The sequence below is a fragment of the Dryas octopetala genome, chromosome 2 (assembly GCF_963921425.1).
Source record: "Dryas octopetala chromosome 2, drDryOcto1.1, whole genome shotgun sequence".
Lineage (NCBI taxonomy): Eukaryota > Viridiplantae > Streptophyta > Magnoliopsida > Rosales > Rosaceae > Dryas > Dryas octopetala.
This window is the reverse complement of record NC_141367.1, coordinates 2,979,231-2,992,071: the sequence shown is the minus strand read 5'-3', so window position 1 is coordinate 2,992,071 and position 12,841 is coordinate 2,979,231. Positions and strand designations below refer to the sequence as shown.

At 36.3% G+C, this 12,841-nt stretch overlaps 1 protein-coding gene and 1 pseudogene across 3 annotated transcripts; both read left to right on the top strand.

Moving 5' to 3' along the window:
• Positions 1–4,732: 4,732 nt before the first annotated feature.
• On the top strand, positions 4,733–7,377 carry LOC147292512 (uncharacterized). 3 transcript variants are annotated; one of them, XR_015120568.1, is made up of 2 exons: positions 4,733–6,572; positions 7,282–7,377. XR_015120568.1 is itself a non-coding variant. In XM_086233391.1 (2 exons), the coding sequence occupies exons 1-2, from the start codon at positions 5,149–5,151 to the stop codon at positions 6,499–6,501; spliced, it is 1,149 nt and encodes a 382-aa protein (XP_086089517.1). In that variant the 5' UTR covers positions 4,733–5,148; the 3' UTR covers positions 6,502–6,744. The 3 variants fall into 3 exon arrangements, 2 of the variants coding, with proteins under 2 accessions (XP_086089517.1, XP_086089516.1); XM_086233391.1 differs by lacking the exon at positions 7,282–7,377 and having other exon boundaries at positions 4,733–5,559; positions 5,764–6,744; XM_086233390.1 differs by lacking the exon at positions 7,282–7,377 and having other exon boundaries at positions 4,733–6,744.
• Positions 7,378–9,552: 2,175 nt separating this feature from the next.
• LOC147292511 (uncharacterized) lies at positions 9,553–12,210 on the top strand (annotated as a pseudogene).
• The last annotated feature ends 631 nt before the right edge of the window (positions 12,211–12,841 follow it).

The following is a 12,841-nucleotide window of genomic DNA, read 5'->3' as shown; positions in this document are numbered from 1 at the left end:
AAAATTTAGCTCAATCGGAGATACAAAAGTGAGGTAACGATGGTCGAATTAATGAACGATTGTGGTTTAATAACTTTAACTATAGTTGTATTATAAAAGTTGTATATACACATATACATTTACGTTTTATTATAATTGTCATGTTGTATATAATTTTAAAAGTTTATTATTTATGGTATTACACTATTACTAACATAATAGTATTATATAATAACTTAATAAATATATTAATAATTTATTGGAGTAAACAAAGGAAAAAACTATTAAATATGTTATGATTCACAAGCTAGACAAATAAACTAGTCAGTTCAGTTGGTTGAGAGTTGAAGCTTGTTATGTCAGGTCTCATGTTGGAATCACAACATAGCCAAAATCTTATATTTTTTTATTGAAGATATATATGTGTGTAAATAGGCTTTGGGCCCATTATGGGCCTAGCCCTGCCCGGCCCGGCCTGGCCCTCCAAGCCCACAAGCCCTGAGCCCAACAAGTGGGCCTTGGGCTTGTGTATTAAGGCCTAAGCTCGGCCCAGCCCGGCCCAAAAGTCCAATTGGACTTTTCTAATTCAAGCCCAAGCCCAGCCCGAGCCCGAAAGATTTGGGCCAGGCTAGCCTATTACTGACTCTTAAATTTTGCTTAATTTTCTATAAATAAATTGGGACTCCTCAAATTTTCCAAAAACACTCAAAGGGAAAATTGGTATTTTGACCCCATAGTAAATTAGTACTAGTCAAGAAGAGTTCATAGGAATTTTTTATGTATTTTTCTGAATCTAGAGCTATTTTTAATTAATTTTCAAATTTTATAAAAAATTACAAAATAGCAAAAATCCGAAAAGAAAAGAAAAGATGTGACACGTGGTGCGCTAGAGCATTAACGGCCACGTCAGCATTTTTTACGGAGGTGTTGATGGAACAAAGTAAAATGGGATACGGGTGTAAGTTATAGGTAGTAACCTGGGACAAAAAAACTTTCAGGTGATAATATGGTAATGAAAAATAATTTTGGGTGGTAAATCGTGAAATAAGCCTGGATTAAATAGTCATCATTTCAAGTGTTTATCTAAAACAATATATTCATCAATTTATTTATTAAAGTTAGATATCTTAATGATTTTCGATTTGTTTAATTTTTGGTATAGATGATCTTTGAATAGAGACCTAAACATAAACGGCTCAGATTGTTGAAATACAATATAGAGGGGGCCCTATAAGGAATCCCTTAAATAAAATTATTTGAGGGATCCCTTAATAAAAGAAGCATGTTTCTATAAGTTCATTTTTTATGCGATGATTGAGTTGTCACTTATCACACCACGAATCCCGGGTATGCAATCGATGCACCTATCTTGAATATCCCAAGAGATTAATGCCACTAATTAAGCATTAATCCCCCAAGACACCTAAGGCGGGTTGAGCAATTTAAATTAAATGAACCGGGTTTGATCATAGATAATAAATAGCGGAAAACATGTGAAGTAAAATTAAAACTTCTTTATAAAAACCAACCCCCAAGGTTATGGTAGTTCATTGCAACCTTGAACGAGTATATAAAAATACATAGCAAGCATTAAATAAAGATTTTAAAACTACGCAGACGTATAATTAAAGTAAATAACTCAAAACTCATGTCCAATCAATATGAGGAAAAATCAACAAAACATACTCGACATGAGATATCAATTAAATAACAACACCAATTGAATCCAAGAAGTTGATAAGTTTCAAGATGTTGCTTTGCTCGACTATCGTCCAAGTTCGTCTCTTTACCATGCTCGTACCTATAAAAAAACATCTAATATACAAAGAACACAAAAATAATTTAGGGGGTAATCATCTCATACGATCATAACTTCCTTCAAGAGACCTTGCTAGGTTTGAAAACCAGAAAACCATTTCCATTGAAAAATATAGTGAAAATTCTTTTATATCGAATTCTTAAATCACCTAAAACAAGTTCTTTAAACATTTTTTTTGAAATCATTTCAAAACATTTATGACTCGGATGTACAGTAATATGATTATAAACATGCAATTTTTCAACAAAGTGTTCATACATGATGGTCTATATACGTTAGGTACAACTATGACTAACTATTAAAAGAAATAACATCTATAGTGAGAGTACCATGATAAATAGAAATAGAAATTCGCAATTGAGAAACCATGTTTACTACCACCAAATCAATCATGGGTCCCCGCTTTGCACAAGCACACGTAGCCACGTAGCCATGTATTGGCTTGGCTAAGCTCCCCATAATATACTGATCAATTCTTCTAAAAGGTTTAGAAATTTGAACTCAAGGTCACGTACTACATTACTCGACCTCTTAGACCAATCATACAAATATAGCATGTTATAATAATTTAAAAACACAAACACACACAAAGTTCATAGTCAGAAATATAGGATAATCCCCCTACTTGGAATCCAATGCTCTTCACGTATTCTCTTACATAGCCTATGCATTCCATCCGTCTCGAATCCATCGCCTTCTTGTCACGTCACAAAGAAATTCTTCGGTAACTGGTGTTTCTATTGTTTGACAATACGACAACTTAGTCAAAAGTTAAGTTCAACACAATCTCGTTATGACTTATCCTTTTAGGTCACACGTTCTTAAAAACTCTAGTCCTAAGTGGACTAAACTCTACTCTTTAGGGTTTCTAAGTTTCAAGTTAATTTTAAAGTCACACCACTTGACTAATTGTCTTGGTTTAAAGCAATTCCACAAATTAATTTAGGTTAGAATGAATCAAACCTAAGTATTATTCAAGTATTTAACTAATTAGTATTTCTCCAAAATATTCCATTTATTAATCAAGCTTGAATAATAGCTTAAATCTAATTTAATCTCTACAATTTAATAACCTTTAATTAAATCTCCAAATTAAGGTTACAACTAATCATGCTTAATTAACCAAATAAATTAAACAATTAAATCTCCAAAATAAATCTAGATATGCTTAATTAATAAATAAATCCCAATTAATTAATCTAAGCATGTAACATAATATTAAAGCATAAGAAAAATAAATAAAGCAGAAAAATAAATAAAAGACTTACCCAGTTGTAGACTTCCAAAGCTAGACTCCATGAAGCTCTCCAAGCATGGGTATTCTCCTCCAAGAGAAGACCTAAAAATATTTTACTAGGAGAGATGTTCTTAAAAATATGAGCTTGCTCTAGAATAGAAAGGATAATAATCTTTCTAGAGAGAGAAAGAGAAACCAAAGTTAGAGTGAGAAGCTCTCAAACTCTCTATTTGGTGGTGTAAGTGAAAATAAGGTACAAGAGTCTCTATTTAGAAGCACTTGAGAGTGGAAAGTTTCTCTAATTTTTCAATGTGGGATAAGATGCTCAAAAGTGTTAAAAACACATAAAAACTTGAATTGGGTCTCGAATACGTGGCGGGTCACCCGGATTGTGAGAGGAAAAAGGCCGGGTCGCCTGTCACTGTGGACACGTGGGTCTGCTGGGCTGACCGGTTCTTTGAGAAAGAATCAACAGCTGAGATTGAAAGCCTTTAATGAGGTCCAACGACCAAGATTAGAAGGTGGGAGAGAGATAGTGTGTGGCCGATCTTATCGCGAGCTCGTGAGCTCATTGACTCAGTGCTCAGTGGCGCCGTGTCATTGCGCCTGGGCCATTCATTCCGCGCATGTCAGTCCCAATCAGCATCTTTTCATTTATTTTAATTTCCTATTTTGTTTCTAATTCTCCAAATTTTAGAAATTCACCAAAAATAGTTCGGGACTCCAAGTAATTCTCCGAAAATTTTACGGACTCATATTAATGAATGCTAATTTTCTATAGCCTCAAAATAGTCAAATCATTTCCAAATAATTATGAAAAATCATTCTCTCATAATTTAATTATGAAAAATGAAAATAAATAATAATCACCAAATTCTTGAATATCTTTTTCCAAAATTCACTTCCACACAACTAAATTCTAGAATCACAACCAAATGTCTTGGTTAGTTAAAACAAAGTTAAGGAAAATTTCAATTCTTTTAAACAAACCTTAAAAATAAGGTTAGAAAGCTTAAGTAACAAAATTAACATTAGAAGAAAATTAAAGATGTTACATCACTGTCCAACATTGGCAATGGTAATTAATGGCTACCAATAAAAAAGTTAGAAAGAAAAAAATGCAAAGTGCTTCACTCATAACAAAATAGACCTGCTTATCATTGTGTTTTTGCATGTGGGCTGATTTATTAGGCATTTTTGTTTAGGGCTTATAAAAAAAAAAACTAGAATTTAGTCCTTTTAACATTTCTTAATTATTTGGAAAAAAGAAATATTATGGTTTTTTTTTTTTTTGAATAAAGCCATTTGATCTTTATCTTGTCAACGAAATATGTTATTATTTTATTTTTATTTTTTGAGAATATAGAGTATAGATTCACTTCATACATTTTTAGGGTATAAAATGAAGTTGGTGGAGAGTCTGGAGACTATATGTTAGATTGCCCAAAATTTCAAAGTTAAAACCTAATATAAAGCTGACAAACCAGAGGTTAAAAAAGAACTAAAAATACATTGCGCTGCCTTGTATGTTTGAAAAAAAATAGAAACTAGTCGGAAGTTTCAAAAAAAAAAAAAAAAAAAAAAAAAAACCCCTTTTATTAAAGGCTGATAGCTTATCAACGGCCTACCGCCTACCCAACAAATCTATTTATTTTAAATCAGTTAATATTTATTATTTTCTATTATTAAAGCTAACAACTACAAAACGATTTTGGACAACCAAATCTGCTGTCCCTGTGTTTATTCTGGTGGATTCCACACAAAATTCTCAACTCAAACTCCGCAATTAAAACTGTTAGTTCCAAACTATCTGTAACAAAGGATTCACAGCTACTCTAACCCCATAGATCACTTTCCCTTCCCTCATTCTCTCCCATTTTTCCCAAGAAAATCGACCACCAGAGGTTTGCAATCTCCATCTCAAGGTAAGCACTCACACTTTTCTCTACTTTGCTGCACAATTCTGATGTTTTCCGATCTGGGTCTGTCCAATTTTGGGTGATAGGCATTAGCCTCTAGGATTTGGAGGTTTAGGCGTTTGTTCCATGCCATACAACTTGGTTTGCAACAGGGTTGAGATTGTTTGCATAGAAAAGATTGGTACTTGTGCCCAATGATGCCCCCAAGGAGAAAGAAGTGGACAGAGGCCGAAGAGAGAACTCTGATTGACAAATACGGTGAGATGGTCGCTGATGGGACCCTTGCTAAGATGAAAACCAGAGAGAAAAAGTTCAAACCCATTGCTTGTTATGTGAATTCTGTGCACCACCTTCAAGACCCTATTGCCTACCGTTGGCAATGGTCTTGGAAGGATGTTTCCACCAAGGTCCAGAACATGAGGCACCAGTATTTGCTTGTCAAGCAGAAGATTAAGAAACAACAACCGGAATGTAATTCGGGCGGTGGTGCTAGCAGTGGTGGTGGGAGTGGGGAGTGTAGTGGGGAGGAGTTTGATTGGATGGAAGGCCTTACCCATTGGTCAAATTTCTTGAGATATAAGGACATTTTTGGGGATGTGGGGATTGTGAATAATAATGGTAATGATTTGATGGCATCTGCGAATGGGGATGGTGATAATGGTGGGGGGTTTGTGGGGAGTGGAAGGGGAATGGGGATTCTGGAGTTCGGGCACATGGGCCATTCGGATGGCGATTTTGGGGCAGGGATTGATGGAGTTGATAATGGAGTGATGGGTTTGGGATTTGAGTATGATGGGGAGGAGGGAGAGGAGAATTTTAATGATAATGATAGTCTGAGGGAGGATGGAAATAACAGGTTTGTGTGTGAAGAAGTGGAGCAAAATGGTCCTAATTTAAAGAAGAGGAAGAAGAAGAAGGAGGTGTCGGCAGGGTTGGGAAAGAAGGCATGGGCCTTTATAGGTAACCAACTGGGCAAGTTGAGGGAAATGGAGGCTCGGTTTGAGCAACGTGAGGCGGAGAGAGAACAGGTCAGACAGAGGAGTGAGAGTTTTAGAGTGGAGTGTGAGCAAGAACAGGAATCGAAATGGGAGGAATGGGTAAAGAAAAAGGAGGAGAAAGAAAAGGCAAGGGAGAAGTTGAAGAAGCAGAGGATTCAAGAATGGGAAGCATTGGAGAAGGAGAGTGAAGAGAGAGAAAGAAGAAGAAAGGAGGAAGAGTTGATTCATGAGAGGGAATGGGAGGAGAGGATGAATAGGAGGAGATCAGAATGGAAGAAGAGGATTGATGAAATGTTAGGTCACCACAGGGCAGAGATGGGCCAGATGCAGAATCGCATTCTTCATGAGCAACAAAACCTTACGAGCCAGTTACTGGGGATTGTCTCTCAGTGGACTGCTCATCCAGCTGGACTGTCTGATCATACAAGTGCTAGTAATCATTATTTATCACAGATGATGCAGAATTTGCACCATGTGAATAATTTGGTTCATGAGGATGCTAGGGTTGAGGGAGAAAATCAAGATAATCAGTTTATTGTTGATGGATGACTTCTTTGCTTGAAGACCAGTCCTTTGCTTTGTATGCAAGAATGTCTGCAGTGGGGGTGAGATCTGTAAAGGTTAGCAAATTGTTTAATGTACTCTGATGTGTACTTTGTTTAGTTAGGTATGGTAATTACTGAACTGTCTAGCTTCAAATCAAGTCATTAAGGACTATAGATTTCTCTATTCCAATTCTTAATGTAACTATCTGGTTTAGAATGAATAAAAGTTTTTTTCTCCCCTTAATAATGTTTTGGCACTATGAGTGTGAGATCAGATCTTTCTTGAGTGTATATTAAGGTTTAGGTTTTTGATATGGTACTGTAATTTCTACCTTTCATATGAAGTTCTTTTTGGCTGGGCGTATTTGATCTATTTCTATTTAAAGAAGAAATTATCTTAGCTCTCACGCTCCTTTGTGCTATATTAGTTTTCGTACAAGTATGTAAGTCCAAAGGCATTAGTCAACAGAGACTGCTCCAATTTGAATTTTTCGTAGATGCCATGTGGGCGTGTTTTCTTAATTTCAGTAGAATACTTTGATGTAGTAATCCTTGCATTTCCCCTGGCTTTAGTGTGATTGTGTGTGCTTGCTTGTGAATGTCCATGCATGGACACTCATGTTTGTCTTTTCTCATGTGAGAAAAGTGGAGTTAGCATTACTATAATATGCTTGGCACCCTTCTTGTTTCAGGTATTCAACCAACAGATAGAGTCATTATGGTTCATAGTATGTAAGAAGAAAATTTATTTCATAAATCTTTTTGGTTTCTTTGTGTAGGACAGGCATCCTGGCTTACTTCGAATGTAGAGATATTGATGGGGCAAAACGGTTGTGTCTATGCAGTTAATGTCAAAAAATAATATGATGGATTTAGTTTGTGTTTGGCTTCTCGAAATTGAGATAAAATTTTGATAATTCCAAATGAGGTAGCATCCCAACTGAGCCTTAGCCCCAAAAAATAGGTTGGCTACATGACTACTTGGTTTCTTCCACATGAATGCCACTAGTCCTGTTGAAATATATCTTTGATAATTGTATCTTTTCTTGCTACTTATCATGTGAGGTACTGTCCTTCGAATCACATTAATGTAGTTTTATTCTTGTTCTGGGGGTGTCAAATTATTCTTTGCATTTAAGGTAATCAGCAATGAAGCTAAGCAACTAAGAGATAAGGGATTTCAGTAGTGCTCTCAGGAAAATAGACAGTCATATGTGATATTGTATATCCATGAAAAAATTAAACTCAAGTCATATACAGGTTCTTTGTTGCACAAACTTGTCTTTTGACTATTGTAAACCAATATGATTAATAGCAACAGTGTGCTACTTTTTTTTTTTGTAACTATTAAGGTATGGAAATTTGTTTTTTCTTATGCTCACCAACTAAGCAAAGTATTTATCAATATTTGTTGTTTCATCTTTGGTTGAAAAATAAATTTCTATAAGAAGCCTGCAAGAATATACATTAATATATAACATATACACTCATAGTATACCTATGTCCATATCTGTATCTTTTTTCAGATTGCATTGCAGGAACTGTGCTTTTGGATATATGCATCTAATTTTTATCTGCAAATCAGGTTGTTTTTACGGGGGTGAGTTGTAGTTGTAGATCTATCAGATAGGATTGCTGCTTTAGGTGTAGGATATTTGAGTGTACTTTTTTCCCAGTTTGTCTATAGCAGAGTAGGTCTCCAACAACTGATACATTCTGAAATCTGGACTACTATTTCAATTTCAGATGAATGAAGATAAAAGCAAAACTAAATACTTTTGGGGTATTATTTCACGATTTGTTGTTAATTGTAGTGGTGTATGACAGCCGAAAAGAAAGAAATATAATTTTTACAAGTTTAGAATCAAATTTTCGTTTGTGCTAATTCACTTGGGCAATGCTATACAAATTTACTTGGACAATGTTATTCCCACTCATTTGTTAGTTTTTGACGTTCTCTCTTGAGTTGTGTGTGCTTTAAAAATAATAAAAGATTAAATTTACAAGAGGAGGAGGGGGAGAGTGAACCAGAGAAACAGTCCAGTTCCTGCTCATAAACTCACTGAATAGGAACTACTCCATTTTGATTATGGTTTTTGTTCGACATGCAATCCAGATCAATAGTTGGCTTGACTTGTTTCTAAAATATATGTTTTCCTTTCTATAAAAAATAAAATTATCTAGCAGGTGATTATACATTTTTTAACTTTGGAGCTTATGCTCATAGGAAATTTTTCTGTCATTAATTCATTGGTTGCGTTGGACTGGGCCGGACTTTAATGAATGGGATTAATACCATTATGCTCCCCTGACTATTACACTTGTATCAGTTTGCTCCCCAGATTTCTAATTTGGAAAATTAAGGACTCTGACTTTTTCAATTTGGCCAATTGAGGTTCTTTTGTCAATTTACACATTTTTTATCCAAATCTTTGAGGGCAAAATGGTCCCTTCCAATTAGATCTTATCATTTTTTCCTCATGCATCATTTTTTCTTTTTTATTTCTTGCTAAATTTTGCTTGATCATCTCGACATTTTAGATGAAAAATGTATAAATTGACGGAATAACCTTAATTGGCAAAATTGAAAAAGTCAGGGTCTTTAATTTTCCAAATTAGAAGTTTGGGGAGCAAACTGATACATGTGTAATAGTCTGGGGAGCAAAATGACATTAATCCCTTAATGAATTGTACTTTACGTTTTTAAAGGACTTGCGTATCATTTAACATCTTTTGATCTAAAGGCTAGAAATAATTGCGTGAAACACTAACCAATTTATGACACGTGTCCAACTATTTCAATAAAGCAATCAAATCTCTCTAGTCTCTAATTCTCTATCCATTCCTTCTCCCTTCTACCCGAAACCCCAAAGTCAAAGTCAGACAACTGACAACTCTCTCTCCTTTCTCAATCAATACGACGCCGTATTCTGAGTTGTTGGGCCAGTTGCTGACTGTGGGGCGAGAAGGGTGGGCCCGAAACCATTGTGGCGTTTGTAAGTGTCCATTATCACTAGAGGCTAGACTGCTAGAGCTTCTGCTACCGCTTCTTTCTTCTTTATTGGAGTGAAGATGAAGCTGAGGATGAAGATGTTAACCCCAAGAGCTCCTTCTGGTAATTCTTCTAATTTTACTTCCTTTCTAAAGCAAATAAGTGGATTCCATTCTTTTCCTGTTGTTAATCATGCTAGCGATACTGAATTCGGTAAAGGAAAACCTACCCATTTGGAAAATCTGATCCGAACACGATGCAAATCTGGAACTCTTGGGTTGGATGAAGCTTTGGGTTTCTTTAATTCCATGATTCAAATGAAACCCATTCCCTCTATTTGGGATTTTAATCGTTTGTTTGGCGCACTCTCCAAGATGAAGCAATATGCCACTGTTGTTTCGATGTTTAAACAGTTGATGTTGATGGGTTGTGTTCATTTCCAACCTGATGTCTGTACAATGAATACTGTTATGAATTGCTTGTGCCGTCTGAATCGGGTGGACTTGGGTTTTTCTGTTTTAGCATTTACCCTTAAAAATGGTCTTCAACCTGATGCTTATTTCTTAAATACTTTGCTTCATGGGCTTTGCAACTCCAGCTCCCTGGATGAGGCAATGGACTTGTTCTGGAAAGTACAGGAGAAGGGATACGCATGTAATGAACTCACTTATGCTACTATGATTAATGGGTTATGCAGAGCGCAGAAAACTTGTAAGGCACTTGAGATGCTCAAGGAGATGTCTGAAAATGGAAGGTTTAAGCCCAACCCAGATTGCTACAATCCAATCATTGACAGCCTTTGTAAAGCAAGACGAATGAATGAGGCATTGACCATATTTCGAGATATGATAAAAAAAAGTGTTGTACCAGATATCTTCACCTACACTTCATTGATTCATGGATTATGCAACTTGGGTCGTTGGGAAGAAGCCAAAAGATTCTTGTTTTGTATGGTTGATAGTGGAATCTCGCCAGATGTATATACTTATAATGTTCTAATCAGCACTCTTTGCAAGGAAGAAAGAATTCAAGAAGCACTTGCTCTGTTCGAAAATATGACTACAAAAGACATAAAACCTGATGTTTTCACTTTTAATTCCTTAATTTCTGCTTTGTGCAAGTCTGGTAGGTGGGAAGAAGCTGTGCGGTTATTTCAAAACATGATTGGTTGTGGAGCCTTTCCTAACATTGTTACATTCACTGTTGTATTGAATGCTTTATGCAAAGAAGGGAAGACAGCAGAGGCAATGGACTTGTTTCGGAAAATACAGGAGAAGGGATACGCATGTAATGAATTCACTTATACTGTTCTAATCAGCACTCTTTGCAAGGAAGAAAGAATTCAAGAAGCACTTGCTCTGTTCGAAAATATGACTACAAAAGACATAAAACCTGATGTTTTTACTTTTAATTCCTTAATTTCTGCTTTGTGCAAGTCTGGTAAGTGGGAAGAAGCTGTGCAGTTATTTCAAAACATGATTGCTGGTGGAGCCTTGCCTGATATTGTTACATTCAGTGTTGTATTGGATGCTTTATGCAAAGAAGGGAAGACAGCAGAGGCACTTAATCTTGTGGAAGAAATGATCCATGGTGGTCTAAAGCCGGATCTCGTCACCTACAGCTCCTTAATTAATGGATTGTGCCATTCCGGCCAATGGGGAGAAGCCACAAGGTTGTTTGATAGAATGGTGGATGAAGGAATCCTTCCAGATGTTGTGACCTTTAACATTCTAATAGCTGCTCTTTGCAAGGAGAGTAGGATCAAGCAAGCCCTGGCCACGTTTGAGCTAATGGCTCAAAGAGGTCTAAGACCTGATGTTTTTACTTTTACACCCTTAATTTCTGCTTTGTGCAAGTCTGGTAAGTGGGAAGAAGCTGTGCAGTTATTTCAAAACATGATTGCTGGTGGAGCCTTGCCTGATATTGTTACATTCAGTGTTGTATTGGATGCTTTATGCAAAGAAGGGAAGACAGCAGAGGCACTTAATCTTGTGGAAGAAATGATCCATGGTGGTCTAAAGCCGGATCTCGTCACCTACAACTCCTTAATTAATGGATTGTGCCATTCCGGCCAATGGGGAGAAGCCACAAGGTTGTTTGATAGAATGGTGGATGAAGGAATCCCTCCAGATGTTGTGACCTTTAACACTCTAATAGATGCTCTTTGCAAGGAGAGTAGGACCAAGCAAGCCCTGGCCACGTTTGAGCTAATGGCTCAAAGAGGTCTAAGACCTGATGTTGTCACTTACAATCGTTTAATCTATGCCATGTGCCATACAGCTCAATGGGGAGAAGCCACGAGATTGTTTGATGAGATGGTAGGTCAGGGAACATTTCCTGATACCATAACTCTGACAATACTTTTGGATGCTGTCTGCAAAGAAGCAATGCCAAATGAGGCTCACAAAGTATTTGAGGCAAAGATTGAATACGGTATGGAGCTTAGCACGATAACTTATAGTATGCTGATTAATAGATATTGTTTGCATGGAAAAATAGATAAGGCAAAGAAGGTCTTTAATTTAATGGAGGCTAAGGGACACGTGCCTGATATTTCTTCCTATAGAACCTTGGTCAATGGATATGTAAAAGACTAGAGGAATCATTAAAACTTGTTAAGGAAATGATCCACAATGGATTGATGCCTGATCTGGAAATGAGAGAAACTTTGTGAGGTTTCCGTCCTAAAAGGCATGTTGCATCTACAGGATAAATCTCTAAGAGAGTGGGTGATGAACTAATGTAAAATTAAGTCTCCTTTAAGGTTTTGAAATGTTAGTTTCTGATGCTGTGGATCAATGTTATCAATGATTTATAATAAATGTATGCTGTTGTCATGGTACTCACTTTTGCATGGAATACAATAATTGTGAAGATTATTATTTCACCGTAGTTTCTGTAAGAAAGTGGCCGGGTGATGAACTAATGTAAAATTAAGTCATGGTTCAATGTTATCAATGATTATAATAAATGTGTGCTGTTGTCATGGTAATCTCTTTGCATTTGACAGTGAAATCCTCAAGGATTCCAAAAGTCTTAAGAATTTAGTGGTACAGGTGGCTATTTTCATGGCAATCTCCTTGCCTTTGACAGTGAAATCCTCAAGGATTCCAAAAATCTTATTGTTCCCATTTGCCTTCTAAAAATTCTGTTGTTTCGTTCAGTCTGAACTATGCGAAAAATTGACCCCAACACATAAATAGGCGCATCAACCTTCCATGGCAATTCAGAGGGCTCAAAAGTGGGATTGGATTGATGAATCCTGGAATGTAAAAAGGATTTGCAGGTGAAAGCCTAGAAGTGCATGAATACATCCACGGCTTTCCACCTCACCTACTAAAAACGTGGCACT

Coding starts and splice junctions, on each gene's coding strand:
- LOC147292512 (XM_086233390.1), top strand. CDS start 5,149: ATGATGCCCCCAAGGAGAAAGAAGTGGACAGAGGCCGAAGAGAGAACT.